Consider the following 27,974-nt stretch of genomic DNA (forward strand, 5'->3'; position numbering starts at 1 on the left):
AAAAATATTAGACTCTTAATAAATAGAATAATTTTAGATAAATTTATTATCTTTGCTGATCAAAAAAAAAAAAACAAATAGTTTTGGTTGAGATAATATTTTTTCTTAATATTATTAATGAAATAAATGTTTTTTGTTTTATCTAATATACTAATAAATAAATGTAACAAAGGTTCGATTGTGAACAAAAAATAATCTAAGATTTATGTCAATGAGTGTGATTATACTTCTAATTGCCAATGTATTTTTATCGATAATTATTAAATATAATTAATATGTCATCTATACTGGTATTTCGACTCCAATGGACCAGAATTAACAGCCTTTTCTATACACGGCTATTTTCATTAGATTATTATCAGATAAAATAATTTTTTTAATCTAATTATTATTTCAGCTGAATCCATAGTGTTAATAAATATAATTAAATGTTAATATTAAACTAATTTAATCAATTTTGTATTTATATTATAAATAATTTGTAAGTGTGTTCTTCATGAAATTTTATTCATTTCATGTAGAACTAATTTTATTGAAGTACTTATTATGTTCTGAATTGTATAACAATGTAATCACTTAATATGTAAATATTAAATATCCAATCAAAATGTCAACGAAAAATATTAACAATACTACTACTACTGCTACTACTACTAATGAATAAAAAATTGTTTTATGAAAATTTTTGAGTCTTTTAATTATCCACTTATTAGATAAGGATCTGTTGTTCAGAGTTTCAGATTGGAGCCATATTCCTTATTTGAACTACAATTCAAGTACACTTGATGTGTGTGAAAAATATCAAGAAGGGATTGTCAAACCATCTATTTTCTGTTGTGCTACTGTTATTTTCGACCCTCTTGTAAGGATAAAATATATATTTTTAACCAGCTGTTGAATTGACATCTCTTTTCTCCTTTGTCATAAATCTTTTTTTCTTTCGGAAATTATATTTTTTTTATTGCACAACCATTTGCTTTTTTATTTTTGAGGAATCAAAGTGATAAAAGGATATTATTTCAAATCTAGATATAAAAGAAACTCTGAAAAAGTTTAATATCACATATAGAATCGAATTTTATGGCTTGCGAGTTGAAATGAAATTAGAAACTTTGACAAATATGTCTATGCAAATGATGAATAACTTGATTCAGCTAGAATTGACATTGTACAATAATAATATTTGATGAGTAAATATTTTTATAATGATATTTCAATATTTTATCAGTCATTTCAATACTTTACAGTTATGAGATCCAATTTTTATAGGATTTAAAAGTTCTTAAGCTTCGAATTATCTAGTTACAGTTTTATCTGATGTTATATAAATTTTTTATCATGAAAATTTTTTAATAAAAAATTATTATTACGATGGTTTTATGAAAAAATTATCTTTTTTGATTGTCTATTGGGTTTCATGTCGGATTTTTTTCATTGATTAATCAATATTATAAAGAAATAACTTCTATATTGTAGTTACATTATTATCTTTAAAATTTTCCAGCTTTTTCTACGACAATGGTAAAGCTTTCTTCCAAGTATCTCATTGAAGTCAATGTAAAAATGAATTTTCTTTTGTACTGAAGTTGTTAAAAAAAAAAAAAAATTGGTAAAGAAAAAAAAATTTTAATTTATTTTTTTCATCATCTTTTCTTTAATTTTCATCTAATAAATGAAAAGTGAATAAACATTTTCTTCTTCTTTATTCTATTCGTACACAATAAATCTTTTAAGTATAAAGAAAGCCGCAAAAAATAAACTCTAAGAAAAAAATTCATCTAAAAGCATCACGTTCTGAGCATTCCAAGCACTTTATTAGTTTTTTTTTTTATTATCTTTATTTGTCCTTGTGATATGCTTGTGATCTTAACTATTAAATTAAAAGTACGTGTATACGAAAAAGCTGGCACTGAAAATTTTATTTCACTTTTTTTGATTCATTAAAAGCTCAACAGTCATGTAATTTATTACATAAGAGTGGACAATTGTAGTCGACTTTTCAAGGAAGATTTATGAATTAAACATAACCATCATAAGTTAAAAGGATTAAATACGAATTCTATGAATGAATATTTAGCTCTAAAAAGAAAAAACTACATTAGATGGAAAAAATTATGCTCATGTTCAATATGATAAACTATTCTGTTCATTTTTTTTTATCATTTTTTTTTTAAAATGCAAACTTTACAACATTACAGTTGAATAAAAAAGAAATCACATTACATTTAGATGATTATTTATGATTTCCGGAAAACTTCTGTCTCTGGAGATTGTTGAACTGTTTGTTGAAGAATTCATGATACCAAACCTTTTGTTTTATTTTTCTTCCATTCTATTGGCAAGTTTTCGCAATTTCTTACCTTCTCGATTATTAATTCATAAAATATTTTCTGAAGAAAATATAATTTAAAATTTTCATAAAATATTTATGTATTTTCAAAAATTACTTATGCTACAGTACGACAATTTGAACTTATCACGATGATAATGGATACAATTCCAAATGATTCGCACCGACAACAATACTATTCTCAATAATAACGCAGCCTATATTTATTTTTTTTGTAATTCAAACAATGATCTATTACAATTAATTTCAAAAATTTTTTATGAAAGTTTTATAAATTTTTTGATGAATGTTATGAACTTTCAATCCAAAATAACTTTTAAAAATATTACTTTTCTCTATCCAGTTTTTAAGCAGCTTTTGATGTCCATGAAAGTATGAATTATCTAGAAATATATATTCATATCATACTTTATTTTCTCAGTTTTGTATCAAAGTGAGCTTGTAAGCTTCTTGAAAAAAGAAATCTAAAACATAATTTGAATGTTTTCTATTTATTTGTTTCGCTGCATTTGTATTTAACATAATCATCTTCATAGATAAAATAAGATAACTTTTTTTAAATTTCTCTATTATAGATTTTCCAGACATCTAATGTTTCAACACTGTAAATTTTAGTGTTTTATTTTAAAACATTCAAAGTGTTTTAATATAACGTCATCCATTCGATTAACATTGTCTCGATTTTAAAACGTGACATCATATTAAAACACTTTTAATGTTTTAAAATAAAACACTAAAATTTACAGTGAATACACAAAAATCTCAGTAACCAATCGGATCTTTTTTTTACTGAATTATTCAATTTTACAGTGTTAAAAAACAATGTTTAATTCAGACAATTTGTTGGTAAGTTCATCTGTAATGCATGAAATTTTGCCAGAAAATTAAATATTAAATAATAGCTCTCTATCACGCCCTTTCGATCGACATTTTTCCTTTAACTTAATTATCTGATGCACTCTAAATGTAAAAAAAACGCTTTCAGTCTATTCACTCATTTATAAATAAATCTTCACATTTTCTAAATATTTTATCAAGTCTCATTAAAAATCTATCATGTTATCTCCCGTACGTATTTTCCAGTTAAACATGTTAAAGTTTAATTAAATGAGTATTGTGTATAACACTTCGGTGATTATATTGATTTTGTAGCACATGGAAACACATTGTGTTCAACAATGATGTATGAAATTCATTTCTTGTTGCATGTTGTCGATATAGAAACGAACTTTTATTTCTAACTGAAGAGCTAATTAAATCTGAAGGAAATGATATTTGTTACTTTCAAATCGATTTTCCACTAGAATTATGTGTAATTTGTTTTAATAACATACATGGAGTCATTTTGAACAAAATATAAAATCTTTATTACTCTTTTACTTAAGCATACACCGTACGTTGAATAAATCGGCTTAAGGGATAAATGAAAGTGTCGGAATAAAACCGGATAATCCTTTTTTCTTCAAAAAATTTTCAGTTGAGTTTTTTTTCTTTATTTAATAATGACCGTTTTTCCTTCAAATAATGATGTTTAAGCACACGTTATATCAAGTTTATTGGACGATGAGAAAATTTGATGCATCGCAGAAGAAAATAATCATCATTGCGTTCATTCCACTCACTTTGTACTGCTGCTATGCTTCGAATTGACTACATGCCAATTCGAATAAAATTTAATTTGTTGCACAAAATACGAACATTATGATAAATCTTTCGGTATTATATTTCCTCTATACATTATTATTATTTCCGTATTTTTATTCTACGAACTTAAATTTTTTTTAACGATATAAATGCTTATAAATGAAACATACAAAGTGTTTACCACATCTCTATAGGCGTTTACTAAAATTCTGCTGTTTATTTATGACATTAAACACTATAAATGTTTTATTACTATACATTTGGATGTTTGTTAACTTGTAATAATTAAAACATTTTTTTTTATTGTCTAACATTTAACTATTGGATAAAAATATCTGTGATATTACCAAAGGTTGGTTAATAAATAACAAAGAATTTCCAGCAGCCTTGTTGAGGTCAAGAAAAAAGTCCAAGTGTCATCGAAGATGGCCATGAAAAAAAAAGTGTAAAAAGCACAAGTCTATCAAGAGAAGTTGATAAGAAGAATTTTTAAAAAAATATAAACTTTTTTCTTATTTGTTAGCTTTGGAAAAAGATAATATCAAAGTGGTTGAAAGCTTGAAAATCGGATTACCTCAGCTACCACATGCTCTGCTATAATTTTGAACCCTTTGAGATTCGTTTATGTTTCTCTTCAGGTACAGGATAAAGTTGACAGTTTTCAGTCAATACAAGAACTACACTGTACATAAAAGTACATGAGTTATTTTCTTGATCTTCTCAGATACACTCTCACATAAGGGAGCAATATACACTGATGAGAAAATGTCAAAGCTTTACATTGTACATGTATAAAGGTGATCTTTCTTCAACTTTGCATTTTTTTATATAGCTCTTTTTTTTGTTCAACGAATGAATCAGTAGACAGAAACAATAAGAAATTTACAAAAGAATTGTTCATTCACTGTAAATACTTTTCTGAAGATTTATTTTTAATTTTGTATAATTTTTTTTTTGCTAAAATATTTTTGTTTGATTTTTTGCAGCTTCTTGCATCTGAAGAAATTTTTTATCAAAGACTTTATTCTGGAATACATTTGAGGTGCATAAATTTTCCAATACCAAATTGGATTGCTGGGAATAACCATAACTATAAATACATATAAAGAGAGCAAGCACAGGTGTAGAGTATCTAGATCTATAGGCTTGATATGACAGTCCAGGCATTAATAATGACGAATTGCTCGTTCATGTTTTGGATGACTCGATGAATATCAAATGGACATGAATAACTGTTGCGATTAATCTACTAACGATACTCACACACTACTATCGTCATTGCGATTATCATGCGATCCATCATTCAATAATTCTCATTTCTATTCAATGTATTTGATTACCTTCATTATTTCATCTTGCAGATGGACGTATTTATAATTATTATCATTATATAGGGAATGCCAGTTAGATACAATAGCTCATAAAGTAACTGAATTTCTCTCTAGCTTTAGGGGTTATATCATTTCGTAGGATTCATTTGAAGATTTGTTTTATGAAGCAAACATCAAAGAAAATGTACTCAGAATAATTATAGCGGTTTATATAATATACATAATTTTAAAGCATGCTTTTATATTTAATTTTATATAATATAAATTACCGTTTACTTATTATGATATTCTTTGTTTGCTTTCAGTGAAATAATAGATTAATAAATTTTTTTCATCTTGATAGGAGCATTTTTTTTAAAAATATGATTTTTTTGTTTGATAAAAGATCTTTAAACATAAATATACATTTGAAAAAAAAATGATAGAAATTTAACTGTAAATTTATAATCTTCAGTTTCAGATACCTTTTTTTGATTAAAAAGAATATATTACTCTATAAAGTTTATAGAAGAATTTATGGTTTTACGATTTGTCATCTATCGTAAATTCAACTAAAAATACTACTCGACTGAGATTAATTTTTTTTTTTGTTAACAAAATTTTTTTCATTTAGAAAATGGACGTAGAGTAATTTAGAATACATTTTTAATAATGGAAATATTATTTTTTGGTGATTGTAAGAAAAAGTTTCAGAATAAAAATGTAAGTATATTTTTAATGTTCTATTAAAATTTATTTATCTTAAATGAGAACTAATGTTTCATGTTTATTTTTCTATTTTTTTCCAAGCTCGCACATTTCTGCTAGGATTAAATTAAATCAAGCTTTGACCACGAACAGTTCTCTAAGGTAAAAGATAAATTCTATGTAACTTAATTATTTTTCAAACATTTTACTTGACTGCATTAAATAATTATTATTTTATAATAAATATTTTTAACTTTTCTTTTTCACGAGATATACTTGACAAAAAATGAGGTTTTTCTCCTAATTATATCTTAAGCAATTGTTTTAATCACTTAATTATACTTAGTCTATTATTGTATGATTTCCATTCTTGTAATAATGATATTAAGGGTTTTGTAAGGTCCATTATGATAACTAAACATTAGCATTCTTGTTTTTTCGGGAATAGTATGAATAAAGATTAAATAATTTTCTAACTACATATCCGGATAATCAAAGCAAAAATCTCTGCCATTAATGGACGAACTTTCATTCAGAAATGGAGCATGAAAAAAGTCCTCGAATTAGTACAGGGATTGTAAGAAAGATAAAATCTACGGGTGTCGTGTTAATTAACTCTGCCATCTCAATGTGCAAAAGTTTTTTGTTCACTTTTTTTTACCCTCTCTTTTTTAGCTTTCCGCCTTTTCTTTTTCCTCGGGAGATTGTTGGATCTGGAACACTGATAAAAGCCAAGGATTATGGTCCTATGAAAGATTCTATGTATACTAGAGAAATATCTGTAGAATACATACTAGTGATTCTAATGATAAATCATTTTAAATTACTAATTATTTTAAGTAATAACTTATTAGATTTTTTTTTATCAACAGTTTATTTAATTATACTTTTTAACTTTTCATGTAAAAAGCTTTCATAATTAACATAAAAAATAATTGAACTTGTTTTCCCAGTCGTACTTTGTGTAAATGGAAAATTATCTTGCTCCGGTGAGTTTTGTGTAAAATTGTCCGGTTAATATCAACTACCAATGTGTGTAACTGACTCGGAAATTCTACAGTAAAATGGAAATTATTGTTAATAATTGAAATTTCAATCAACGCTTTTGTCTAAATCATGAATAAAATGATTTACATAATTGAAAATTTAATATATCACTTGATATAACAAAAAAAGGAATTCATTTAAAAATAAAAAGCTTTTGTAATTTTAATTAACATTCAGATAAAATGAAACAAATGTCTTAAGGTAGTTCATTCGCTCCGGGCCGTATTAAAAAAAAAGACCCAGGGCCTTTCGAAATAAAATTAATTTTTTTTATGAAGTATACACACTAGCTTTCTGCATCTTCATTAATTTGTCTTCTATTATTCCAAAAATAACAAAAAAAGATTCAAAAAAGAAGGTTAATGCTTATTTTATATGAGTGTTTAGACTAAAATTATTAATAATAATTTATTTTTTTAGGAACGGTACGAAAACTTAATTTTTTTATTGACAAAATATTTGTTATAAATGAATTTACATTGTATAATTTTTTTACGAAAATTGAAAGAACCGTTTTTGAATGAAAGTTAAAAAACCTAATCTTGTAGTCAATTATCATTGGTTTAAATGGAGAGAAGAGTGAACTTTGATTTCAAATAACTCGAGTTCTAAACGATGAATCAATTTTTTTTTTTATTAAAATAAACGTTTTATTTTCTAATAATCTTTAATTCTAATGTAGTAAAAAAAAAAAAAATCCTAAGAAAACATTAATCTCGATCGAACTACCTTAAACATAAATTAAAAAACTAACTTTAAAAAAATTATAATATTTACTTATAAAATAGATAAAAATTTTCAACCTTATCAATTTTTCTATCGACATAGGATATTTTATTGTCGTTAGCAAATCAACGAATGAAAACTTCAAGCAAGAATAAATTTCAACTCCATTTGAAAATTTTTTAAAAATATTTTAGAGTATGAAAACATTCATATAAAATCAATTACCATAAATTTCTTCTAAAATCTATTTTCAATACTTTTATTCAATTATAGTCAGACATATTCATTTATTTATTTATTTATTTATTTATTCATACAATTTCATAAGCCCAACAGCAAAGCCAGACTAGGGTAACAAACAATAACATATGCATGAAAAGAAATAATGCAGCAAAAGTTTAAACAGAAGTACGTTGTGATCAGTCATCCATAAAGGAAAGTGCACTTAGCATAGACTTCGTCGATGTCGTATCTCGTGAGCATAAGCAGTTAAGTAATATTATAATGGAGAAGAAAATATACATTTTTATTTTGAAAAACATTAACATTAAACCTCATTATAAATTATGCTAAGACTTGGTAATTTCTTTTTCATTAGTTGTAAATTAAGATTAGAGAAATAATATAAACTTTATTAATAATACCAACGATGTTAAAGCTGGAAGATTCTCATCACAAAAGATGTAAAACGATACTGGAACATCGTTATTGTCATCCAGATTTTAGATATTATATTTCAACAGTAACGGGGTACATTTGTGTTGCGCTTCGTTGAGTCTTACAAAGCCTATTGTTCGCATCCGTTGCCCACGTAAGCAAAATTCAGCTATATCCTAGCTCACGTGTTTTCAATATTACCCAGCATGTAATTACTATTAAACTTGTGGTAAATACTAGAACAAATAGAAACACGGCTAATAATACACATTGAGAGGACATCTAATTAAAGTAGATTAGTAAATTTTTAATTTATTTTCCATTATCATTTCCTTCATTATGAACCTAATCATAATAAGTGATGAGAAGTAAGATTGAACTTGGATAAAAATATTTTAATACTTTTTAATTTACGATTGGAATAAAAGTGTATAAGTAGATTCAAAGTATTTTCTTGAATTAAAATAAGAGTATCAGTTACAGATACGGAAGTATAAGAAATATATTAGGAAATAATGAAGAATTGGTTTATCACTTTAAGCTTCTTATATCTTGATTGAATTATACTTAATCCAGCTTAAACTGTTTCCAAGCAAATAATTGTATTAGTGGTTTTGTTGCTAACTCTCGAGTGCATAGTACCATTGGTAACTTTTATTACATAAGAATAATATAAAAGCACTTGAGTTTGTGCAAATATTATCAAGTTAGACTTGACTTTTATTACAAACGCCTCATTTAGTAATTGCACCAGTCTGATAAATTTCAGTTGTAAAAAAGTATTATTAAGTATGATGAGCTTGAATTAATATTTACGTTGAAGTATATTCACAAAGAAGAATACTTAAAAATTAAATCAAGAAATATCTGGAAATTATTCTTCATAGCCTAAAGTATAGTTTATAAAGAGATCAACCATAAAAACCCCATTAGAAGGAGGGTAAAAGGATAGAGGATTCTAGGTCGTTTAAATCATTCTTTTTTTAAGGCATTGTGAAGAGTATGATGAGCATGATAGAGTCGTAATCATTCTTAGACTTGATATTAAAATAAGAATAGTGGATAACCCTGAAAGAAATAAGATATATACAGGAAATAAAGTAGATATAGTTGATTTATAATATGAATATATTTTAGATATATACATAAAAGTCGTATTTATTGAAAATCCTTGACTGTATAGCATTTTTTTATTTATTAATAAACTAGGGGTGATACTTGATAGCCATTTTTATTAATAATTGAAAGACCTTATAATGTCTAGAATGAATATTATATTTTTTATTGCAAGATTTTATTGAAACTGGTAGTAGTGATTACTAAAAAATAGTAAATATTGGCTAATTTAAGGTTATAATAAAACTATTATTACTTGAATTAGTGTACTAGTACTCATTGTACTAATGTACTAATTTTCTCTTGATTTAATTTAGCTGAAAGAAGACTTGGTTGATGTTCATGGAAAGTCGTGTCTAGACAGGCCAGAAAGTTTCAACTAAACTACATTTTTATCATATTATTAGCAATGACAGTTTGTAGTCCTCAAACCACATGTTCACAACTTAAAGTTTATGATTTGAACCGAGTTATTTTTTTCTGGGAAAATCCAGCTAATATAATTACTTATCTAATCCATCATTAAATATCGACATAGTTGATACTTATCAGTGCGACCAATGAATATTTACTTGTTCATTTTTAAAAAAGTATATGAATAGATGATTTAAAGTTGATTTTAAAAAGTTAATAATTATTAATAACTAAAGCTTCAATTGAAATTTGCTCGAAAAATTTTTTTTTACATATTGGGAACAGTTTGATCGAACGAAAATTTCAATAACATAACCTTTTGTTCAACTTGAAATGTATTTACTTTCATTGAAAATTGGCTTTCAATAATTGAAACAATTTTTGGAGTAAATTCGTGCTGAACCCCCTTTTGTAAATTATTAATGAAAACTTTTTTAAAATTGATTTTTGCTGTATAAATGGTAGACTATGATAGGTGGATCATACACCAGCACAACAACTCCCCTACATACTGGAACATTAAAAATTCAATTCACTGGACGCTTTATTATCGATCACCAAACTCCTGAGGAGTTATTGTTTCATAAAAAAAAAAAAAAAACTTTTTAATTTGAACGTATAATTTTTTTCTTTCAAGTTATTCATCAATTATTTACATCCAGAGACTGAAAATTCACAAACTATTCATGAATATAGTTTAATTCGCAACGCAAACTCTAGTGAAACTCAATTTTTTGCTGTAATTCCATTACTCTTATGTTTATTTTCGTGATGAGAATGTATTGAAAAAAATTCATTCGTTACCTTTACAAGAGTATTTTGCTTTCAAAACACCCTAAAAATTTTGGCATGATGCCAATGTATAAAAGAAAGTTAAATAAAGGTATATGATGTCAAACCTTAAGTAGAATTTGCAGTCACTTGGTAACCCAAATATTTAGTTTGAAACTGAAGGAAATTTCTGATGTTTTAGATGGATGTAAGCATAAAAGGCTTTCGCTTTTGTCTATCAAGTTTCTCTTTCATTAGATGTGGGTCCAAGGGTCTTTTCAAGAATCTACTGTAGTTTGTGAATTAATAGGAAACTCAACGTATCCTTCGGGCTTGCAGTATTAAAACCTACTTTCCAAACAATGAAGACGATGTAGTAAATGAGCTAAGAGTTTCCATTTATTCACTCAACCATGCATTTCGCGAAAATGAAACGGAAACATTCAACTATATTTTACCACTTACATTCTTTCTCTCGTAAACCCAAATGTTTACCTTCACCATCAGTTTGCAGTTGAGTGGAATATTGTCCTGTTGTTTTCCACAGCACTTGTAAAAGTAACAGCATCCGGTTTGTTTAAAATGTTTCCCTATTATATCCTTGTATACCACTAAAGCTTCTCTGATATCGTTGGAGAATTTCTGTTGGAATGACATGACACCTCAAGAAATATCACATAGAAGAATTTATGTCAGATTTATTAAAATTAAATTTCAACATTTTTTTTTTGTTTTTTCATTATTTTTACTGCATGTAATGAATTTTTTAAGCTCTGACAGGTTATTAAAAAATCGGTTTTAGTGTTAAGCAGGAATAATTGGAGAGAATGAAGATTAGTGATTAATAATGATAACGAAAATAATTAAATTAATGAATAAACGTCATGGTAACTACTGGATTGAGGAAAAAAAACATTATTATTAACTCATTTACATAATTTTAATAATATATTCTTCTTTTTTTTTATTTGAATAATTAAAATTATTTACTAATCGGCAAATAATCAATTATTAGCACACATTAATTTTCATGAAATTAGTTTTTATCAATATTATTTCAATTTTTTGAACAATCATCATGATAATACAAATGAAATAGTCGGTAACGTACAATACTATCAACTTAATCTATGATATTTATGAAAAAAAGAAAGATTGATATCCAACAAATGGAGCGGTAATGAAAGGAAAATTAATCAAGATAAAGTTTCTTTTATAGAAGCAATGGAATCTTGATTGGATCGACGAGCAAATTTTCATCAAATCTCCAACTTTGTCAAGATAAATTAAAAAATGGTTTAATTCCTGAATTATTCTACCGAATTTAACAAGTGAAACTTCCATATGCCATACAGAATTACAGTTTCATTTAGAGCTCTTCTATTAATTAATAACAGTTAACATAGAAATTGCCAACTTCTTTCGACTGATTCCACTCCAGGAAGTTCAATTAATACATCTGTCAACACAATACATTATTATCATCTAAGTCTTATCTTTAATAGATTAGTTTATCAACCAGTTATTTTCAAAAAAAAAACATTATATAAAGTAATCTAATAATCACAAGATGATTTTAAATCGTTAAAAATAGAAATGTAAAGCCTTCTAAACTTATCATTGAAAAGTATTATCAATGCTAAGTAGCTTTTTTTCTCTTATCTCTCACTGGTTGATTAATAATTAATTCTAATAATTCAATACTGTATAATGATTTGAAATATGCCTTGACATTGAATTTCACTGTTTTAAATTCACAAAAACTACTTCCTGTATAGATAAAAAATTGGTTACAAGACTTTCAATCTAACAAGCCTTCACCCACACGTTTTCAAATAAAGGGAAAAGGTGAGCTAAATTGAAATGTGTAAAAACTATTAAGAGCTGACTTTGGCAGAGGGAAATTAAAATGAATAATTGATCTGTTAAAGCAGGAGTTAAAATAGAATTACATTCAAAAATGGTATTTGGTTGATGTTTGATATAAATACATACCAAAAAAAAAAAATATTCTATAGCAGCAACAAAAAAAAAAGATCATGCTTTTTTTCACGAGCGAGGAGACTGATAGCTAGAGAAAAAAAAAGATCTGTATCAAGGCTGTTATTAAATTGGATTAGTAAAAATTTTCAGCTAGCCCTTGTTCGACTTTTGTGATAGTGCAGTAAAAGCACAGCTTTAATGACTGTAACTTTACCTTATGTATTGTTTGAAATTTTATTAAAATAGTTAGCAGAAAAAGGTAAAATTTTATTAGAGAAACATTAATTAAAAAGATTGATGTTCTTTGAAGCAGATGAAAAGTTTTATTCAGAAAATATGTACAATAAAAGAATTATAAAATCCTGAAACTTTTGTTAAGAGATTTTTTTTAAATATGAAATGATTAAAGAGGAAAAGTGAATATATAAAAAAAAATGTAGGATCCAATAGATTCAAGTGATAAAGAATCTTTTGAACCTTCAATACGAGTGCAGGCAATAATTTTTCGAGAACAATAAACCACACGAACCATGGAGAAACGCAAACTGGCTTTCCACAATTTGTAGCTGAAAGAAAGTTTTATTACCCTTAAAGCGTTGGAAAAGTAGTTTAGATCGTCAATCGTCAGCCACGCCAACTTCCTATACACATATAATTCCTACTGCTAACTTTTATTTAGAGATACCTAAATACATAAAAAATTAGCAACAAGATGAATGAAAGAAACTAAATGATTTGATTTCAAATTGATTAGTATTCCCAATCAACATATATTAGCAGAACTATTAATCTGATGGACTTAATCGTTAATAGACATTAGTAAATCTAATACTGATTGAGTTTGATTAAACTCAATATGTTCATTGGTAATTCTCTATCCAATGTATCTAGATAATCAGAGCCAGGTGCAGAGAAACTTATAAGTAAACTTCTTTTATTGTTGACTAATAAATTGTCAAGCATAATAAATGATACCAGACATTAAAATCATTTCCATAATCCTGTAGACACTTTTTTGCAGATCACCCTTCAGAATTTTCAGGAAGCTTTTAGCAAGTACTTAAGCATGACACGAGAAAATAGATGACAGGATAAAAAATCGGCTGATTATTAAAATCTTGTGGATACGGATACAGATGTAAGAAAAGGTTTTGAACAGTAGACAGAAATCACTTAGCATATTTTTTCTGATCACCATGGTTTGAAAAGTTGGAAAGTCTCCAGCAAGCAATCAGTGACACTGGCACAAATATCTAAATGTCTAAGTAACTAATGTGCTGATGTATCTTTTGGTCGTGAAAAGAGTTAAGTGAAAATAAAAAAGGACAATGTAAAAACATTAGTGAGCAGCTTCTCAACTTGATCCAATTGTTTGTAAGCACAGCAAAGATGAGGATGATGGGATTACTGCTCATCGGTAATACAATCGGTCAAGTTGAATTTAAGTCCTTGTCATTCGTTGTCATCTATAGTAGGTCAAGGTTGGCTAGTAAAATCAAGGGTCCAACCACTTTGCTTGTTGATTTTTGATAGCCAATTAAGATTAAGCCTTCGCTTGCATCCGAGGTCGTAAATCGTAATTGTTATTCTTACCGGGAAATTTTTTCTTCAAACCCCCGAGTAATCTAAGAAAAAGTTTCCTTAGACCTTTAAATTATCTTTCGATAATTAATGATTCATTCGAACTCAAGCAGTTTTATACTTGATCACAGCTTTCGTTAGTATCTTTTAGGAAGATTAAAACTAATTTCCCTTCATCCATTTGTCTATTGAATAAAATATGTTGATTTATTATCCATGAATTCTTGTTTGATATTGGAAAAATTCTACTAATTAAAATATGTTTGAAACTTTAACTCCAATTCTTTAGCATAAAAGGTATCATGATCATCAAGCATATTATTATGATAAAAAGCCATTTTTAGATAACTAAAATTAAAAATTACCAAGCTCATAAATTTGTTATAGAACTCAACAATGAAATGAAATAGCAAAAAAAAATTAATCTAGTAATGAATATGACAACCTTACTTAGCCAATAAAAGCCTAAAGTTGTCATACAAATGATAACATCAATTGAAATAGGTATTTAGAGAGATAAGGTCAAGGCTAATTTTAAAAAAAAAGGCACACTTTCTCCGGTTGATCATAACTTTCAAGACAAACAACATTCGGGGATTAAGTGAATAATAAAGCAAACGGAAGGTAAAGATAATAAACATTCTAGCACACGCCATATGATACATACGGGAATAGTCTTGATTATACATCACTTGATCATGCGTGACTTTCTACACAGCCACTTTATCACGACTGCTTATAAAAGCATCCGTTGCGATAATTTTGTTCAGTTCGTATTCAACAACTGCTAGAATAAGTAGTGTTATCTAAAATTTGCACCTGATATTGCTTATCTCAAAGAGTAGTTGCTAAACACTTTAACATAAATTTCTAACTACTATTTTTTTCCGTTTTTTTTTTTTTTTTTATTTACAACCGTTTACTTGACATTTCATTTATAAACAAAGACTACGAATTATTATTTGACTGAGTGATAGTATTTTTTTTTAGTACCAAAGATAAAAAAAAATTAACTAGTGAGAATGGCAAAAAAAATTATCAATCATTCTTTAGCATCAATGAAGAAATTAGTTCAATGATCGAATGATAATAAATTAGTAGACTTTAACATTATTGTAAGGTGACTTCCATCATCATGGAAGTAAACGATGAACGGTAAGTACTGAGTTATTTATAGGTATAACTTAATTGAATAATTTAGATAGTAATTCACTTATTGTCAATTATTTCAGTGAATGCAATAAAGCTATGTTGAGCTATCATTCAAACATTTTGACTCAGAATCCAGATAAATTACAAGAAAGCAAGAAGGGCATTGAAACAAATGACAATGACGAACTCAATAATAATGAGAAACTTTTGTGTGATGAAGAGGAAGATGATGTTCCAGTTCAATACTCCTCTAATCGTAAGAGTGTATTTGCTCAGGTAAATTCAATTGTATAACTTATCAACATTAAGTCCAATACAATGCATAATGAAGCTGCTTTATTTTCATTTTTACTTTGAATTTAGTTTGCTTTTACAGCAACAAAAAATTACTCATTTTATTTCCGGGCTCTTGTCTTGCTAAGAGATGCATGGAAGTATTGCTTAACTGTTAAGCAAAGTACTTTTATCCATAAAACTTTAGAAATAGTAAGCGTAAAGTACTCGAAGATTTACATGCTATTACTTGATCCATTACTTGAGTGCTATAGCAATACTCTGAAAGGTATTAAATTTTTTGTTTAATTTTCAGTGCATGGTGGCTGGTGCAATGTTAATGCTAAATGTTGGAGTGGGAATGCCAATTGGATACAGTGCCATTTTATTACCCCAGCTTTCGGAAGTTAATGGCACCTTTCACATTGATGAATCAATGGGGTCTTGGATAGGTGAGAATATATCAATTTTTTGTCACCAACATCTAGAGTTTTAATGTTATTTAAAAACTTTCTGGTAATTTGCTACTGATCTCTTCATGTAAATTGACACCTGACAATCGCAATTGGCTTTAATCCTCCCAGTGATATATGCAAAAGCTTTGATATTGTTAGCATGCTTATGTAGACCCTCAAGTTGCAGCTAACTTTTGTTGATAATGTCGACTATGTTGACTATGTATTATGGTCACGATGGCTTAGATTATAAGGTAGGAACTTAATGTACAGAATGAAGACTCGGAAGCTTGAAATTGTAGTTAGGAATAGACTTCCATCAATCCCCAGGGTCTCAATACTTGCTTAGAATATAAAGATATAACTTAATTACTCTTGAAAGAATGTTTGTTAGACTTTACGATTCAAGGCTTTTCTACTTTTTATTATACAAGTTTGAACGATAGAAAAATTTTAATCAACTTTTTATTTATTGAAGTGTCGTTTTTTTTATTCACCAAGTAATTAACAGTCACCGTAAAGTTTTACCTATTTTAAATACTGACAGATCATGAATTAACCATTGAAAGCATTTCAATTTAATATTAAACCTAAAATTACTTCAATTTGGAATGAATTGATTTAATTGATTGAGAAGTATTGAAATCAAAAATTCTTATTTGCTAATGGAACACTTATTATCATAGAAAATTAGCATTATCTAGAAAGATAAACTTTTTCATTTCTAAAAGTAATCTTCAAGCTGCAATTTTTTTTTCCAGTAAAGTCCATTTAAATAATTTTCTCAATGTTAATATATAACTAGGACATTAGAAAGATTGTTCTTGGTATCAACAATAATTCTTGAATGTAAATATAGAAGTAGCTTGAGGGACAGTGAAGTTCAAGGATCGAAGAGCAGGTTCATGGCGCATAATTCATGTCTGTACGACGCGCAAGTCAATCAAGTGTCATTATGCATTGTACATGCATACACGTACACATTTTACTTGCAATTCGTTTAGGACAAGCAAAGTGGAACTGACCTAGATATTTTTTTATTAAATAATTTGAGAACTGACTCACGGCCGTCAGTGTCAAGTTGGTATTGTGATGAATTGTCTACGGATTAAATCAGTTATCTGCAATGTTATTTCCATGTTTTATATCATCACAATCATTTTCATGTATTTACATTGATGATTGAGCAAATTTGAAGATGTAAACAGAAAGTGTATAACAACACAATATTAATGACTCACCAATTTATACTAATAACTCAAAATATTTTTATGCTGAGCTAAAAGAGGCATCAAGATACTGTCATATAGAAAATTCTACAAGTTATATATAATTCACTTTGACTATTATATACACTAGTGTACTTAGAAACGAGTAATCATCTGTCTCGTCAAGCTTAAAGCTTTAATCTACAGATTGAATATGATGTCGATTAGCTTACGGATGTCCTTTCATTTAAATGGTGCATTTATCTCGAGAAAAATTAGAATAAGAATTACATATCAAGCTAATATCTCTCTAGGGTCTGCTATCAAATTTATTGCTGGAAAATGTAATTAACTGGAGGAGTAATCTGGACGCTTTGGGCGTTGCAATGCAACTGAGTAACAGATTATCGAGGAATAGAGCATAATGACAGGGGATTACTAGAGAGTTGTGACTTAAGCTTGGAGAATTACGATGAAAACATTTTTCATCATATATATAACTTCATTATCTTGAATTAAAAATTTCCTAAATAAATACCAACAATCTGTTTATGTTAATGTATTATTTTACTTTCTGTTATATTCAGTTAAACGAGCAGAAAGCTTTTTTGCATTTAAATTTGTTCAACAATTTTTTCCTATCATCTTGTAATGCAGTTAACATATTTTTTGTACTTTTTACTTTGATGGCAAAATTTTAGGGAGGATAAAAAATTTTAATGACACTTTTATTAAGAAAGTAAATGCATACGATAATAACAGAATTATAAATGATTCGAGAAAAGCCAGAAGATTTGAAGTTCTGGTATAATTCAAAGAATGAAATTTAAATAAATCAATTTTTAATTTGATTGAAATTAAAATTGAAATATTCGCTTTCTGGAATAATTGTTCAGTTTTATAGTAACGAAAAATTCAAATTACAATGAAATTCGATCAAACTTTCTACAATCTATTAGTTTTTCAATCATTGTTCATACTAAATGAAAAATCAAAAAGAAAGAGTAGATTGTAACAGAAAAAAAATTTGTTAGGTTAGGGGAAGTTCATTGTTTAATAAAATGATAAGTGAAAAAACATATCTACTGTGTTTTTCATTCAATGGTGATTTGTAAAATATAATAAAATCAAAAAGCTGATAAAATTTTTATATCATTGAGTGAAAAAGAAACTATTGAAATAATTGAAAACGATGTTGATGTTATTAGCACAATAATCTCTTTGTTATTGCGCAAATGGTGTTGATGATAGTCACAATGTATCTGTCAATCTCACTTTGAAATCTCTTTGGTCACTTGTACAATCCATAAATTCAACGCTTGTCTCAATGTCGACAGCCGTAGCCTTGTGAATGACAAATATCATCGTAAATTTCTACGACATGACACAATCAATCGGCTCTGTAGTTATTTTAGACAAAGGGTATATTTAAATTATTAAATTTTATGTTTATGTAGGTCAAAACATATGACTTAATCTAATTATAAGCATCAATTTCAGTCAACCTTATTGCATGTTATAATTTAATTGTATAATTAAATTTATTAATTAAGCTAAATAAGAGGTTAGAATGAGTTTTAAAGTAGATAAGAATTCACTTAAGAACCTCATTTCAAAACTTTTACTCTAATTCAGAGGAACTTTTCTTAAATTCATTCAACCTTTATTATGAATGAACCCACGTTTAGTTGATATATTTAGGAAAATGTGCCAAACGAATAATAAAAGTCAACACGAGTTAGAATCATGATGATTGTAAACAAATACATAATTTTAGGTGAAATTTGGAATAAGTAATGGAATAATTTAATTTCTTACAGCATCGATTCATAGTTTAGCAAGTCCACTTGGTTCTTTACTGACTGGACCAATGCTAGATGCAATAGGTAGACGCAGCTGTCTTCAATTGGCCACGATACCTCTTTGTATTGCCTGGTTACTCATTGGATTCGCTAGCAATATTAGTTGGATATTGTTTGGTAGATTTAGTGCTGGTTTTGGTGTTGGAATGTGCAGTGTTGCTGTTCAGGTAATTTTTTCATTTAAAGAAATCAATGCTTTCCAAACATTCATTTTGATTTATGGTTCAATTTATTGAATAATACCTTTTAATCAATCTTTCTGCTCCATTTTACTTTTCATTATGTTTTGTCATAAAAAAATCAGCTAGAGCTGCAAATAACGGAACAACACATCACCAAAAATAAATATTTCACTGAATAGTCTAAAGTCAGATAACAAAAACTAGATACAAAATAAGCTGGAAATCTAGCTTATTGGGCAAAATTCCAATTATCTGTCATGTTAGTTGATATTTTATAGCAAGTGGACAAAAACTTCATTGATTTTAAAAATGGCATTATTTTCTGGAAAGATTGTAACTGATATTTCTTATTATTTTTCTTCTACAGCCTATCTTAAAGTTCATTTAACTTTTTTAATAGTTTACCAGTTTTTCTTGAAGTTGGTATAAATATTTTACTAGAGTGCTTCTATTTAACTCTTAAGCAGTCCTGACTATAAGATATCCCAAACCAGCATCACCAAATTCTTCAGTCTACCATAATCCAGTATTACGATTACTGCTAAAGCTTTAACCGAGATATAATTTTCGTCAATAAAATCAAGTCTTCAATACAGTGAATAATAAAATTACTGTGCGGAAAATTTGGGTCACCGACCATCGTTTATTGTCTCCTGCAGACCATCTTTTATGAGATATCTCATAGTCAGCACATAAGGGATTAATAAATAATGAATTGGTTGAGTAAATCATGTTCATAATGATCTCTAGGTATTCCTTGGGGAAGTAATAGATGCAAGAGTCCGGGCCTCTGTAACTACCGCATCAACAACAGCATACTGTGCAGGAATGCTATTAGTTTATATTTTAGGGAGTGCATTAAAATGGCAAACTGTCGCATTCTGTGGTACAATTTTGCCTATTATAAGTCTGATATTACTGACTACAGTATCTGAAAGTCCTGCATGGCTTGTTCGGAAAGGAAAAATCAATGTAGCTAAAAAAGCTCTGATGTGGCTTCGGGGTGATGATGCAAAACAGGTATGTGTATTCAAGATCGATCATGTGTCAAATGAAATGAAGTAAATACAAGTCTGTTGATATCAATGAAAAGTATTAGATACACAAAATAAAGTAGTTTCAGTATCAGCACCCACAAGATATCTATGATAAAACTTTTCTAAATGATGAATTTCGTTACTTCGCTTTTTTGATAACACGAACGAAGACTAATGATTGGATAGAGATAACATAAAAAAGTTAACTTTTTTTTTTGTGTCGAAGGTCACAACAGAAATGTCTATTCTAGAAGCCAGAGCAAAAGAGGATCTCTCTCGTATGTCTTTGTCCATGACTTTCCGTGAACGAGCACTAGAAACACGAGCGAAAGTTCTCCATCCAGGTGTCCTCAAGCCTTTGCTTATTATAAACGTCTTCTTTTTACTACAAGTGTGTTCTGGCACATTTCTTGTCGTTTCTTACGGCGTTGACCTGATGCATCACATAGGTATGTTTATTTTATGCTAAATATGTTTTGGAATTTAATGAAAAATATATCACAAATATTTTTGTATTTTCAATCTAGCAAAGGGAAGTATTAATAAGTATATGGCAGCTGTGATGACAGCTTTAATTAGAGTCTTCTTCTGTTTTCTATCATGCTTTCTTATGCTGCGAATAGGCAGACGTGCAATTGCTCTCATATCTGCAATTGGATCTGCTGTTGCGTCTATTATTCTTGGTGTTTTTCTACTGTTGAACATCCAAGACACTGGTTTTGAAGTGAGTTTATTTTATTCTTCATTCATTTTTATTAAACATAAATATTTTTTTTCGAATTTCGATTCTTCAGAAACTTGATTATTAATATTCAATCTATTATCTGTCAAAGGGTACGGTACAATGACTAATTTATTGGTATGAATAATTGTAATAAAAGTTAATTGGTCATTACTTCGTATTCAATTAATGTGAGAAGGTAAACATTAATTGATAGGCTATTTAGCTCACGTGTATCAATTCATTTCAGGTGTACGTAATTGGTATTTGTCTTATCGTTTATGTCAGCTTTAACACAATTGGTCTATTAGCATTACCAGGAATGATGGTTGGGGAATTATTACCCCACAGAGCTAGAGGTGTTGGAGGTGGCTGTACCATGTTTCTTTATAATTTCTCACTCTTCGCCACAACGAAAATTTTTCCAATGGTAATATGTATTTTCCTTTTTGATCTCATCAAAATTGTCATATAAAATAGGTCTTATTTTAAGATAATATAGTAATATAAATTTTATGTAAATAGCTGAAAAACATGGTGGGTATCGGTGGAATATTTCTAATCTTCGGAGCATCAGCAGTTCTGGAAACGATATTTACGTGGCTTATCATGCCTGAGACTAAAAATCGTACACTACAAGAAATTGAAGATTATTTCAAGGTAAAATGTTTTGATAAAAAAAAAAAATATTTTCGATTTTTTTAGAAAAGTAAATTGAATATTTTATATTTCTCTTATAGGAAGGAAATATACTTTGGATCAGAAGAAAAAATCGAAAGCAAAGACTCAGTGTGTCTGAATCATAATCTAAAGATTTAACTCTGTCAATGCAAATTTTGATCAATTGTGATAGTATATATGTATATATATATATATATATAAAAAATTATTTTTTTAATATGAATATTGGAAAAATTTAATGCTAAAAAATAAGAATGAAATTTCTATTTTGAAATAAAGAAGACTGTTAATTATTATTAGAGTGAATTGTTATTTTATTAATTTAATGCCATCGAAAGAATCTAGACAACGAATACACATCAACAGCATTACAACATTATTTAAACTATTATTTCAACGAGAATCATACGATACTCTTATTCGTTTATTTATATTTTTTTTATTTTTTATTCCGTGAATTCTAACTTTATCTTTAGTCTCTGAACACTTGGTTGATAATAGGACCCAGCAAACTCCCTCATAAAGAAACAAAAACTTATATTTAATTAAATTAAATACGTTTTGTTACTTGTAAATAAAGAAAATAAATAAAATATACGCTTAAATATTTTTGTTTTACAAATTTATACTTATTTGTATGACTTTAAATTTACCAAAAGTATTCAGAGGTAAATCGACTTAATTTTTTAACAGCACTAGATAAAGGCGTTATGTAACTGATAATGAACCTCCAGCGATGTGATATTCGTCGCATCAACCCCCCAGCAAACTTATCTTTAAGCCTGTGGGTTACGGAATTTTTCTCCTGCAAACTTGGCATTAGCACCAAGTTCTTCTTCAATACGAAGAATTTGGTTGTATTTTGCCAATCTCTCAGAACGGCAAGGTGCTCCAGTTTTTATTTGTCCAGTCGATAAGCCAACAACTAAGTCAGCAATAAATGTATCTTCAGTTTCTCCAGATCGATGGGAAACCATAGTGCCCCATCCAGCACTTTTGGCTAGTTTATGAGCGTTAATTGATTCTGTTACACTGCCAATCTGATTAACTTTCAAGAGAAGACAGTTGCAAGCTTTTTTCTCAATAGCTGTCTTAATCCTAAAAACAATTTTAGTTTAATCCAATGTTTATTTTATTTTTGTAGATATTTAAATTAATTACCTTTCAGGATTTGTTACTGTAAGATCATCACCAACAATTTGGATTGGTGTTGAGGCAGTCATAGAAGTCCATGAGTCCCATCCATCTTGATCAAATGGATCCTCAATAGATACAATTGGAAAATCTTTAACCCATTCCAAATAAAGATTTTTGAGAGCTTCTGGCTCTAAATAAGTGCTGGGATCAGATTTTTCATTTTTAAAGTCCAAGTCGTATTTTCCATTTTTGTGGAATTCAGAGGCAGCAACATCCATACCAATTTTAATTTTGCCTTCATAACCAGCAACCTAAAAAATTGTTTAATGAATATACTTTATCCATCTTTATTATGTCGTATTAAAGTTAGTTAATAAAAATAAATCTTATATTTACCTTAATAGCATCCATTATCAAGTTCAAAGCTTCTTTATTTTCAAGAATGTTGGGTGCAAAACCACCTTCATCTCCAACAGCAGTAGCATCGAGACCGAACTTCTTCTTAATTCCAGCCTTCAAGTGATGATAAACTTCGCTACCCATCTTCATAGCTTCAGTAAAGTTCGCTGCTCCAACCGGCAAGATCATAAACTCTTGCATAGCTAGTTTATTACCGGCATGTGATCCACCATTAATTACATTGAATGCAGGAACAGGAAGAATGATGTCTTTGTTTCCAGAGAGCTCAGCAATATATCTACAAACATTATTTTTCATAAGTTTTATCTCATAGACCTTACGTTTGAAAAATTACAGTTGCAAAGACGATTAAATCTTACTTGTAAAGAGGTATGCCTTTTTTGGCAGCACCAGCTTTGCAGACTGCCAGGGAAACACCCAAAATGGCATTAGCTCCAAGCTTAGATTTGTTGGGAGTTCCATCGAGTTTCAAAAGAAAATTATCGATTTCTGTTTGTTGTGTAACATCTAAACCAGACTGTAACGTAAAAGAAAAAAAAGATTATTTAGAATTTCTAATTTTTATGATATTATAAATTATTGATTATTAACTTAGATATTTTTTGTCATAAAATTGATGGATGAAAAAATGACTACTAACTTTTAATAGCTCGGGAGCAATGATTGAATTGATATTATCTACAGCTTTGAACACTGATTTTCCATGATATTTGGATTTATCATTGTCACGAAGTTCAAGAGCTTCATGGACACCAGTAGAAGCACCGGATGGCACAGCAGCTCTGAATAATCCATTCTCAGATACAAGATCGACCTAACCACAAAAAAATTTTTTTTATAATAAATCATATAAAATTACAGATAATAAAATAAATAAAATTAATTACCTCAACCGTGGGATTACCACGAGAGTCGTAGATTTGACGAGCTTTGATACTTTGAATTGTCATACTGGAAAAACTGCACTTAGAGGTTGGGATTCTGTAATGTAATCAGAATATTGCATAAACCAACTTCGAATGAAAAAAATCAACGATGACTTATTCAATTGTCTCGTGATATTTAATCATAAGCATTGTTCTGATAAAAAAAAAGTTGACAATCGACAAAATTTCTCGTAGATAAAATGAAGGTACATGAAAATCTATCGGTGAATAAAGGTTTGACCTTCTCAAGGTCAATTTCTAATGACATAATTATTAAATTAAATGTAATACATGCAAAGTTGTTCAAATAACTGAAACAAAATCAATAAGAATCTTATTATTATCCTAACGTTAACTAGCAACCTGATCAAGGAATATCTGCTCAGCAACCAACTCCCGGCACGTAATACGAACATATCTGTAAAATCGATCAGACTAAAAACCAATAAAAAAAAGTTAAAATAATGAATTAGTCAAAAATTTTATGAGACATAATTCTTACAATCGAATGACTATTGTTGGTAGTGTGTTTATTTTTATTTTTTGTGTAATATTAAAATTATTTTACCTCAAACGAAATGCGTGACTGTCAGCTTCAACCGTCTAATTCAGACTGAAATAGTGACTTACGTATGACCTCCAAATCCGGTGTAGAATATTTGAGAAATTCTATGAACAGAAATACTGATCGATCATTCGGCTGATAGATTTGATATTACTAATAAAGAGAGAAATAAATTAAATTATTTTCAACAAAAATTATTCAGAATATCTTTGTTTTTTAGGATAATTTCATTGATTTATTGAAGTAACCTTGAAATTTTATAAATCAATATTACTCCGTTGATTACGTAATAATCTGTATGTCCCTCACGCTGATAAAATTGTGTAACTGGGTTGGATAATTATCGATTAACTGGATAAAGTGTGTTTTAGTAAAAATCTAACAGGTGTCGCCAATGAAATATTCTACTATTTGAAAAATTTGAAACATCTTTTTTATAATAAACTTAATATTATTATTAAAGCTGATTGGATATTAAATACTGGCCAATTTTTGAGAATTTATAATGAGAAAAGTAAATAGAATAATCATCTAGGAATTAATATTGAATATATCTAAACACAAATTTAAATATAAATTATCATGCATACCATAAAGAATGGATTAATCCATGATGCATATGTACGTTGTCAGCACAATCCTATTGAATTCAACGCATGCGCTTCATCTTAATGTCATAAGTATGTGTGCGTGTGTATGTATTTTATAAATTCATGTGATGAAAATATTTCTCAAGGTGTTTAGGAATATAACAGGTAGAATGTACACCTAACATAAATATCATGTACAGTATGATGATTCATTTTATCATTTATTCAATTAATCTAAATTGTTTATAAGCAATACAAAAAATATTTTTTACAATTGGAATGGAATATTACTCCGAATTTGAGTTTATTTTTGAAAATTAATATATTATAAATTATATCCTTTGTTATAAGGATTAAATAATGACTACAATATTTAGTTGACATTCTTATCAGTGCAAACATTAGATATTAATAAATAAGTTGACCACATGTAATTATCAAATCCGGTAAGTGAATAACATGTTTAAAATAAAACATTATCTATATGGTTTTGCATAATTTATTGATTATGAAATATTGTTATAACAATAATAAATAACTGTCTGATTTCTAAACTATTTATTTTCTTTTTACATGTCTAACATAAGTTAAATTCATTAGGATATTTTTTAACAATGAATAACATATTAAGATGAGTATGTATCATTATTTATTTATAAAAAATAATTGCACTTTTTTGAAATAAAATAAATTTAATAATATTATTGTCTTATAGAAATAACTTAATCATTTAATGGAATTTTTTTTCCAGTTGGATATGGACGACGATGTCAAACTTCTATGTCCTTCTAAAGAAAGTACTATTGTAAGTCAATGGACATTTATTAATAATATATTGAAATATTTTCAATAAATAATGTAAGTGATTTTAATTTTTTAAGAATAATCAACTGGAAGATCGAAAGTTAGAATCTCGATTTGAATGTCCAATCTGTTTATCATGGCTTCAGGATCCATTACTTACATCCTGTGGTCACAAGTTTTGTTCGCAATGCATCCATAAATGGTTAAAGTAAAAATTAATTAAATTTTAATATTAATTTACTGTTAATAAGACAATTTACCAAAAAATTATTTTCAGACGAGATGGTGCTTGTTGTCCTATTGATAACATCCCTTTGAAACCTGAGAATGATCTGTTCAGAGATCTGCACACAAGTAGAGAAATATCTCAACAACGAGTAAATTGTCCATACGAATTACTTGGATGTACAGTTCAATTATCTCCAATCGATATGCAATCACATATCAGTCAGTGCACTTACAAAAAAAGTATGATTAGTGATGAAGAAATTCAATATAATGATGACCTAAACAGAATTGATGATGCAGATACAACTGATAATCAATCTGTAAGTTAATTATCATAAACTAAGTAATTAAAAATTCAAATATTATTCAATATTTATGTTTATTAATAATAAAATAATTATTTATAAAATCATAATATGAAATTCATTTTAGATAAATAAATTAGTGCCTTCAGAAGTAGAAAAAAATGATGTATCACCAAAATCAAAAAAGATAGATATATTTTCGAAAAATGGTGAAAATGACCAAGAAAGTACAGATTGGAAGAAATTTTTAAAGTAAGAATTTCTATAAAATTATAAAGGTCTTCTGAAAAAAATGATTACTTGATATATTTATTTTCAGGAATCTCTTCGAAAGAATCGTAACATTAGAACAATTAAATCGAGAACTTACAATAACGGTTCAAAACCAACAGACTACAATTACTAATTTGCAAAATCGTCTTCAACTGGCCGAAGAACGAGTTGATTCTAAAGCATGCAATGGAACATATATTTGGAGGTTTAATTTCTTCAATGAAAGACTTCGAGAAATGCAATCAGATCCAATGAAGATGTTTTATAGTTCAGGATTTTATACTAATACAAATGGATATAAAATATGTTTACGAGTAAATATTTCATCAAAAAACCGTGACTTTTTAAGTTTAGTGATGCATATTATGCGTTCTGAAAATGATGATGGATTAGATTGGCCATTTAATGGTATGATATCATTCAACTTAATTCACCCAAGTGATTCAACAAAGTCAATTTGTGAAAAAACATTATCAAGACCTAATCTAGAAGCTTTCAAAAAACCAACTGAAGATTTGAATAAAAGAAGTTTCGGTTATACTGAATTTGTAGCTCTTCATGACTTACAAAATTTCGTTCGAGACAATTCTTTAATATTTAGAGTTGAAGTAATACCGATTAAATCATGTTAATGATTCAAAGTAATTATTGAGAATTCATTATAATACTCATTGTTTTTGTATTCACAATCATTTTAAAAAGTGTACAGAGTGTTATAGGTTGTATTTTTAATAGAATTAAAAAAAAAACAACAGATTTAAAATAAAAGTAATATTCTGAATATAAGAAAAAAGAGAAGCATTGTATCATCTTCAAAAAATTCTATGTCTGAAAGCAGTATTGTATAT

At 27.8% G+C, this 27,974-nt stretch overlaps 3 protein-coding genes across 5 annotated transcripts; 2 read left to right on the forward strand and 1 right to left on the reverse strand.

Moving 5' to 3' along the window:
- The first annotated feature begins 15,067 nt into the window (after positions 1-15,067).
- LOC118073233 (facilitated trehalose transporter Tret1-2 homolog) lies at positions 15,068-22,175 on the forward strand. Its single transcript, XM_035093608.1, has 10 exons — positions 15,068-15,462; positions 15,540-15,735; positions 16,049-16,184; positions 19,216-19,424; positions 20,190-20,459; positions 20,703-20,925; positions 21,004-21,200; positions 21,448-21,627; positions 21,723-21,857; positions 21,938-22,175. The coding sequence occupies exons 1-10, from the start codon at positions 15,443-15,445 to the stop codon at positions 22,001-22,003; spliced, it is 1,632 nt and encodes a 543-aa protein (XP_034949499.1). The 5' UTR covers positions 15,068-15,442; the 3' UTR covers positions 22,004-22,175.
- Eno (enolase) lies at positions 22,169-25,118 on the reverse strand. 2 transcript variants are annotated; one of them, XM_035093610.1, is made up of 7 exons: positions 24,930-25,118; positions 24,323-24,416; positions 24,076-24,249; positions 23,795-23,952; positions 23,412-23,712; positions 23,040-23,326; positions 22,169-22,976 (listed from the first exon to the last, which is right to left on the reverse strand). In XM_035093610.1, the coding sequence occupies exons 2-7, from the start codon at positions 24,383-24,385 to the stop codon at positions 22,655-22,657; spliced, it is 1,305 nt and encodes a 434-aa protein (XP_034949501.1). In that variant the 5' UTR covers positions 24,386-24,416; positions 24,930-25,118; the 3' UTR covers positions 22,169-22,654. The 2 variants fall into 2 exon arrangements, with proteins under 2 accessions (XP_034949501.1, XP_034949500.1); XM_035093609.1 differs by lacking the exon at positions 24,930-25,118 and adding an exon at positions 24,725-24,743.
- Positions 25,119-25,661: 543 nt separating this feature from the next.
- LOC118073228 (TNF-receptor-associated factor 6) lies at positions 25,662-27,971 on the forward strand. Of its 2 annotated transcripts, XM_035093603.1 has the most exons (7): positions 25,662-25,962; positions 26,104-26,151; positions 26,268-26,321; positions 26,398-26,528; positions 26,598-26,868; positions 26,981-27,105; positions 27,173-27,971. In XM_035093603.1, the coding sequence occupies exons 3-7, from the start codon at positions 26,274-26,276 to the stop codon at positions 27,756-27,758; spliced, it is 1,161 nt and encodes a 386-aa protein (XP_034949494.1). In that variant the 5' UTR covers positions 25,662-25,962; positions 26,104-26,151; positions 26,268-26,273; the 3' UTR covers positions 27,759-27,971. The 2 variants fall into 2 exon arrangements, with proteins under 2 accessions (XP_034949494.1, XP_034949493.1); XM_035093602.1 differs by lacking the exon at positions 26,104-26,151.
- Positions 27,972-27,974: the final 3 nt, after the last annotated feature.

The sequence above is a fragment of the Chelonus insularis genome, unplaced genomic scaffold (genome assembly GCF_013357705.1).
Source record: "Chelonus insularis isolate UGA/USDA-ARS -01 unplaced genomic scaffold, ASM1335770v1 scaffold_277_pilon, whole genome shotgun sequence".
In the NCBI taxonomy this organism is placed as follows: Eukaryota; Metazoa; Arthropoda; class Insecta; order Hymenoptera; family Braconidae; genus Chelonus; species Chelonus insularis.

Bases quoted from the DNA above. Each gene is read 5' to 3' on its own strand.
- Eno (XM_035093610.1), bottom strand. From the start codon at position 24,385: ATGACAATTCAAAGTATCAAAGCTCGTCAAATCTACGACTCTCGTGGT. The intron at 23,953-24,075 runs GTTAGTAGTCAT...TTTACGTTACAG, and splicing joins TTGCTCCCGAGCTATTAAAA to TCTGGTTTAGATGTTACACA. The intron at 23,327-23,411 runs GTAAATATAAGA...ACAATTTTTTAG, and splicing joins TGATAATGGATGCTATTAAG to GTTGCTGGTTATGAAGGCAA.
- LOC118073228 (XM_035093603.1), top strand. From the start codon at position 26,274: ATGGACGACGATGTCAAACTTCTATGTCCTTCTAAAGAAAGTACTATT. The intron at 26,869-26,980 runs GTAAGTTAATTA...AATTCATTTTAG, and splicing joins ATACAACTGATAATCAATCT to ATAAATAAATTAGTGCCTTC. The intron at 27,106-27,172 runs GTAAGAATTTCT...ATTTATTTTCAG, and splicing joins GATTGGAAGAAATTTTTAAA to GAATCTCTTCGAAAGAATCG.
- LOC118073233 (XM_035093608.1), top strand. From the start codon at position 15,443: ATGGAAGTAAACGATGAACG. The intron at 20,460-20,702 runs GTATGTGTATTC...TTTGTGTCGAAG, and splicing joins GGGGTGATGATGCAAAACAG to GTCACAACAGAAATGTCTAT. The intron at 21,201-21,447 runs GTGAGTTTATTT...AATTCATTTCAG, and splicing joins TCCAAGACACTGGTTTTGAA to GTGTACGTAATTGGTATTTG.